This window comes from Crocuta crocuta, unplaced genomic scaffold, assembly GCF_008692635.1.
Source record: "Crocuta crocuta isolate KB4526 unplaced genomic scaffold, BGI_CrCroc_1.0 scaffold25, whole genome shotgun sequence".
Classification (NCBI taxonomy): domain Eukaryota; kingdom Metazoa; phylum Chordata; class Mammalia; order Carnivora; family Hyaenidae; genus Crocuta; species Crocuta crocuta.
Window position 1 is genome coordinate 6,464,301 of NW_027532015.1, and position 7,398 is coordinate 6,471,698.

General features: G+C 41.8%; 1 protein-coding gene across 1 annotated transcript in view; it reads right to left on the reverse strand.

Annotated features, from left to right (window-relative positions):
• GRM1 (glutamate metabotropic receptor 1) overlaps positions 1–3,049 on the reverse strand; it is a 398,454-nt gene extending 395,405 nt beyond the window's left edge. The window contains exon 1 of the mRNA XM_077776070.1: positions 2,350–3,049. Within this exon, the coding sequence (XP_077632196.1) occupies positions 2,350–3,049 (700 nt within the window). The remainder of the gene's footprint in view (positions 1–2,349) is intronic.
• Positions 3,050–7,398: the final 4,349 nt, after the last annotated feature.

A 7,398-nucleotide genomic window follows, 5' to 3' on the forward strand; every position in this document is an offset into this window, starting at 1 on the left:
CCTGAGAAGCAAGAGGACAAAACCTCAGGAAAAAATGAATTTTCAGCTGGTGCTCATACAAAAGAGACTGTTACGTTTCTTTGCAGATAGAAGAAAATAAAATCAATTTTGTTTCCATACATATATGTCTAATAAGAAAAGAAAACATTCTCCTTGAGAAGAAATAAGATCATGTATAAAAAGTGGGTGAATGGCATCATCTCTTGATAATATACACAAAAGTTAACTCTGACGCTGCTCTATGAACACAACATAGTCTGGAATCAACTACTACAATAGTATGGAGACATTATCTCTGCTGCACAACATTAGTCAGAAGGCAGAAAGGAAACAAAGTAATCCAAACTCATATAGGATGAAATTTTAATATCAGCCCTTCCTGAACAAAATTGGCAAACACAAGTCCAATTAATTTTCCAAAAACATAATTCTACTTGTCAGAAAGCAACCCACTATAAGCAATTATTTTTAGCAAACTGATGCCACTGGAAAACAAGTTGAATATGGATAGGGATGTCTTGTCTCTACTCTTCACTGCCCCAACATAAAATGATATTATATTAACATATGGGGGAAAAAAGTAATGAACTATTACTTCTGGAAGGAGGAATTTATATTTCTAATATCTATAAACCATTACCTAGCTCAATGGAGGGAGAATTATTTAATATTTAAATAAATCACATTCCACCTAGATTTTGCCATTGCCTTTTAGAGAGACTAATGCTGATAATTAACACATCTTTAATTTGTGCTTTCAAGACATTCCACCCAAGCACTAGAGGAAACTGTTAAGCATTTAAAAACGTAGGAAATTAACATTAAACAGTAATATGCAAGATATTAGCATTTGAACTTAAAATTGTGTCTTAAAATAGTTATATGAGATTTTGTTGAAAAAGAGATATGCCCTTCCCTACTAAAAATCAAGATTCAGAAATATGAGTCAGCTGTTAAAAGTCACAATATTATAGCAGAAAGTTTTTTCCCCAAAGGCAAATTCCAAAATTATAATGCATAATTCTACATTATTTTTGTTTGTTTGTCCTGACAACTCTGCTCCCTTTATAAATTAAAGCATTGTCTTCATTAACAATCACTATCTAACTACAACAGTAAGAACGCTTTTTAATTTTGAAATCAGAGTTCACACCAGTAACTGAATATTGTGTAACTGTTGCAAGAATATGAAATCATGCCTTTCTTTCCTGGCCTTTCTTTTTAATAATTTGATATTTAAAAATATGAATGCAGCAATATCCTCAAGATTCTCTTCCATATGCTAACATATATACATGAATTGTTTTAGGCATTTATGTTTAATCCAGATCTCAGTTTCTTTATAAACCTAGCAAGGGAGTTAAGAGTAAATGACTTGAAAGTCTCATTTTATCCCCAAAGCTATATAGGCTAAGAGGAGAGTGGGGGAAATCTTTAAGGGAAATACTTTGAGAATTCATGTAAGTAAGACTCTATAAAAATCAAAGTTTTTAACCTCAAATAAATCAATTTCTTTTTTAAAAGCCATTTTAAGCCTAATATCTACTATCCTTTTATTATAATAGATCTAACTAAATTCTAATGAGCAAAGTCATTGTGTTGGAAGAAAAAGACTAGAAACCAAAGCTCAAATCTAAGAGGTCACCAGTGCTATTTCTCATAAAACAAGATAATCCTGGGGAAGACTGAGGGCATCTGGATAATTTTAACATGTGTAATAGAAAGAAAATAAATAGTTGGTTTTAATCATTTACTTTTCCTTTGTATCTAAGGCACCCTAGAATTTGAAATAAGTTTCTGATATACTGAGGAAGATGACTGCATGAATCCAACATTCACAAGGAAGCTTTGGATGAGAAAGAAGGGGAACAGCACACTAAGACAAAGAAGCACTTTCAGCTGACCACTAGTGGATAAAGCTTTCAAGCCCAATTTAGGTGACAGCAAGTATTGTTGTTGGTTTTGTTTGTTTTCCTAATTGCTCATGTTGGATTAATCTATTAAGCTTGGAAAATCATAGCCAGTCATTTAAGGGTAGTATACCACGTTGGGCAAGCAAGCCTTTCAAACACAAACTCAGAATGTGAGGCAAATATGTAGCCCAAAAACTATAGTTGGATACCGGTCATAGAGAGTTTGTATCTTACAGCTCCTACTATCCCCCTAAAACACCATGGGACACAGTTTTCCTACACTATCATGACCGAAGGAGGATAAAAGGTAATGCTTGTGTGGCTGTCTATTCCCCACAGTGCAGGAAATAAACGGGGACGGTACTATGATCATGAAGGCACATCATGCAATATACTCCCTTCCTCTGTACCTTTCTTTCCCAAATGCAATGCCTACCTTCTGTGTGGACTGCAGAGACATAGGTCCAATTGTAACGTTTGACTATGTCAAGCATTGCCCTTGCTTGCAAAGTGTCAGAAGGGACAACCCTCAGGAAGTATTTGTATAAAGTTTTGTCACTCAGGTCGATGCTTGTGGCGGAATATGCAATCTGGGGAATGTCGAAGAGCTGGAGCAGGTTCTGCACTTGAATGGCTACGGAGCTGGAGCCAGGGCCGATCACGCCCGCAATGGGCTTCTTAGTCCTGCCTAGGGGAAGGGACTGGCCGTCAGGCAGGCACCGGTTGAGCCCATCCTTTTCATCTCGAATGGAAATCAGAGAGTCCCTGATGAACTCAATGCTCTGCTCCAGAGCCACAGAGGAGTGCCAGCAGGAGTCCCGGATCTCACTGCCCAGAGTGATGTTGGGCAGCAGGACCGGGTCCGCGTTAATCTTATCCAACGTGTGGAACATGGCCTCCACTCTCTGGATGCCATACTGCTCCCTGATCTCTCCACACTTTCTCTCCGGCACCTTCTCCGCGGGAGGCTGGTGGTGGACTGAAAAAAGGGCTCCAATGATGACATCTCCATCCATTCTGGCCACCGAGCGCTGAGACGAGGCTCCCGCCAGCAACACTTTCCTGCCGGGCGCCCTGGGAAGAAGGGACATCTCCAAAAAGATCGCTGGGAAAAAAAACAAGAGGAGCCGGACCATTGTGCTGAGGACGCGGTCCACAGCCTGCTCGCCGCGTTCCCACGCTGGTCCTGCCCGCCGGCTCTGCGCGCTCACAACGTAGACAGACACCCGACGCCTGCCTCTCCCTGCTGGGTCCTGCTCGCCAACGCTGCTGGTTCAACACTTTCGCCGCCTGCACCCTTGCCTCCTTCCCTTCCTCCGCCACCTAGTCCGCCACGACCACCTCCGTCTCCTGGAGACGTTTCTGAAAGGGAAATTCGAGCCCCCTTCTTCGCCGGTGCATCAAAGTAAACTGGTCAAGAGTACAATGGGCATCGTGGTGGCAGTCGTGAGCTGGACGCTGCCGACAAAACAAGGGAAGAAAATCAAAGCTCCGTTATCACAAGACCTGTTTCAAAACTCTGGGTCAGTGATATTAACAGTTGCCCGGTCCATTTCATTTCAGCACGACAGGATATAGGCTGGAGGGACAGGTCGGGAGATAGCTGTTGTCAAGGCAGGAGGTGGTGCGTCCTGCCCGCAGTGCCTTCATCGGTCCCTGGAGGCGCAGACCCTCCCCCTCCTCCAGCTCCAAGCCTCTTCCAGGTCCCCAAATGCCCATCACACTCACAGACTTGGAGGGGGGAAAGGGGAATAAAGGAGTGGAGGAGCTAGGTCTTTCAACCTAAGAGAACTTTCCGGATTTGAAAAGATCAACTTTTTTCTCAAAAGAAATTTGGAAACTCATTACGAAGGTGGAAGCACTACTTCAAGATGAACGCAAAAACGGAATGCACGTTTTACTTTAAATTAGAGGGGTTGAAAAGACCTCAACATACAACCCGAGTAGTAAATACAATTTGCCAGCTTGAGGAAATCCATATTAGTTACTAAGGCAACGCCTGGTAAAGTCTCAGCATGTCGGAGTTTGGTATGTCTCCCACCCCCCCATACACACACCCAAGAAGTCGGGCTTACTGTAGATGTTCAGGGAGGAAGGGTGCAGATAAGGTAACTTGATTCCCGCGATGGAGGGTGGAGAGAGTGGGTGGAGGGGGCCCCTGCACCCGCCTAAATCGGGACCTTTGGCTTTGCACATTTCTAGAAAGGGAACGGAGGGGAGCTCTGGGTAGCTTTTGCTGCGGTAGCTCAAGCCCTGCCGCCTTCAGAACCCTGGACAGTGCTCAGTCCAGCAACGAAAACATTCCCCCACAGGGCCTGGAGGGGACGCTTTGACCAGCGAGTTGCAATTACTTGATACNACCTTCCTTCACCTCCCACCATCCCTCCATCCTCATTCTCTGCCTTGCAGCCGGGGCTCCTGCAGGTATATTCAAATCCGTCCGCTTCGGGGGCAGAGGCGCCAAATCTCAGCCGCCTGTGGGGCTGAAGTTGGCTCCCTCTCGTTCCTCCCCGGCTCCTTTTCTCAAGGTGAGAGTCGGACGAGAAAGGAGCTAAGGGAGCGGGCGGGGAGCAAGAGCCCAGGAGGTGAGCAACCCAGGCATTCACGGGTCCCGACGCTTCCTAGGGATGCTGGACCTAAAGAAATAAATAAGCGGGGATGTCTCTGAGACCAGGAGGAAATCCCATAGATTGGGACTATGTCTGCCACTGTGGGTGGGTTTCATCGCCCGGAGGTGTCTGCTCACCTGGGTCTGCTTGGAGAATTGGACTTGAGACGTACCTGAGTCCGGGTAGACAGCGCTGTGGTCCTCGGGCCAGAACACCACTCGGGCCACGCTCGGTTCGCAGACTCCTCAGCTCTAATCCAGACGGTGCAAGGATGCGATCTGGGCTGTACACTAGTGCCCTCTTTCTTCAGCACTATTTTACCGCAAGGAAAAAAGAGGGAGGGGGGAGGGGGAAAAAAACAGGTCACCCAAGGCTTGTCTATTATCTCATGCATAAAAATCAGTTTTTTGAGGGGGGGGGGGGAACCCAAGGAGAAATGAGAAATATTAATTCCTCTACAACCAGTGGATTCTTATAGAGGCTGCCAGATATATGAATAGCCAGATCTGATGAAAGGAGTGGGGAGCTTCTTAGGCTGCTTTAGGTGAATATTCTTTGTATATATTTCAAGGACCCAAGTACATGTATTCTCCCTAGAAGTAAAGTCTCTATGGAGGGAGACAGAGTTAATACATGTGTAGACATTTAGATAAAGTCTATTAGTAGGTTGCAGGGGAAAGGCTGCATCAAGGGGGAGTAGGGGAAGGAGAGATATGCACATGATGAATCAAGGTAAGACAAATGAACAGAGGCAAACATTGGCTGCATTTTCCAGGTCAAGATGTAACTAAATTGAGATGAAAGTCAAGTCACATGAAAACAGTGGAGTGAAAAACACATATCCAAATTCCTCCCAGGCTGCTATCACCTTCCCGACAGGTCTCCAGTGTTGCTTCTTACTGTGTGAAAAGTGGAAGTTAAATCACATTCCTCTGGGAACATGTTGGCTGAGCAGAATGTGTCCCAGCTTCTTCAGAGGGGAAAGACAAGTGACCGTGTGCCTTTCCACTCTTGCTCAAAGCTTTCTATTTGTGTCATCTTCAGAGAAGAAAGATCAACTTATGTGGGTCCCTGTATAATCATCTTGCTCATGTCATCATTTTCCTATGGGCTGGTGCCACATCCATCTGGAAGTGACAATACACGTGTGGTGGTTTTAAATACTCTTTTAAGTGTGCTCCATGAAACTTAGAAAGAAAACAATACATCCTGTCAGAGACAGATCCTCTTTCTGGTTTCAATTCTGTTCTTTTTCCTCGGGTGTCAGATTTTTCTGGACTTTAATTAGACAACATGAAGAGGATGGGATTTTTTTTCTTTTTCCACAAGCAATGCACTGAACCAGGTAATAGCCTTTAGACCTAAATGTTCCCAGTTCTGGAAGTAATAGTATGTTTACTCAAGGAGGATAGGAAGGAGGTTCTATCTTCACACATAGAATAAAATGATTCTCTGTCTGTGCTCTTAGGAAGATGTCTGCTCTAAGAAGAGCAAGTCAAAGGTGTTCACAGTGCATCATAATATCTCACTTCCTCTAATAGCCATTTAACTTTCATTTTAGGTAATGCTATGCTAGTAAGATAAGCCCTAAATATTATTTTCCTGGAACATTTCATAGATACAGTGAATATACAAAGATTCCTGCGCATATAAAAAACATTAAACATGATTTTCAGGATTCAAGAAAGAAATGTCTCTGAAGTCCTTCAACGTGGACTCCTCAAACCTGAATATTTTTAATATATTCCATTGACATAGCGCGGAAAAGAATCTGCTACTTAGAGAATAATTAAATATTCAGATTTATTTGTTTTCAGTACAGTCCAAGTAAAAACTACACATTCAGGCTGGCTGAAACAAATCGTTTTAAAGAGGGAAAACTTGGGGATTTTGACATAGGAGGTCTACACATATGTATAAATTATATAGCAGAAGTGCTAAGAAAAATTTTAGTTTCAAATGTATAGTTTCAATATTATCTATTAAATTTATTGATAATTATTTAAGACCAACTTTAGAAAGCACAAAGACAAAAATAAGACAAGAGGAAGGCATTGAGAAATAAGAAGACAACATCAGCAAAATATGCTTTCTCTTTCTGGAAATTAAGACTTTACCAAGGCATGAAGGATATAATACATGTACAGACACCTAAAGGAAGTTTCTATTAGTAAGACTGAAGAAAATTACTAAAAGGATGAGTTACATACAAATTAACAAACATAGGTGGATACACTGATATAGGCACAAATAGTAATCTATACAAGTTCAAAGAATGTTAAAGGCACATGAATCCAGAAATGCTGTCAGTATGAATAGTTATTCACTGCTGGTAGTGTAGAGTATTACATTCAGTATGTGATTTGTAGCACAGTAGAAAGTGTTATGAGTAGTTCGGTTTGGGAAATCTATTTCATACAACATGCAGTGGAGATCAAGCAAAAGAATACCTCAACATACTATCTCAAGACAATGATTTCATGTGCTGCTGTAGCAATAAAGACAACAAAATGCTCATTGTTTTTCTATGGTAATAAAACAGTATTATCCATAAGCAAAATTGTGATCATTCTTCTTAGGAATGTATGCCCAGTTTTCACTGACTCCAATCATAAAGAACATCGTAAAGGAACTGGTCTAGATTTTAAATGAACAAAAGGGTATAAAGTTTTCCAAATAAAATCAGTTAAAATTTCATACTTTTCAAAGTGAGCAAGTATAAGTTTTTTTTAAAGAAAGAGATGGATAAGTCAGGCACATATCCCAAATTATAGTGTATTAGAGTGGGTGTTTTGAAAAGTAGAGTTTACACAGTTATTGGAATATGGAAGTGAAGCATACACAAGAGGTAACAGACTCATAACTGAAGAGGTAGC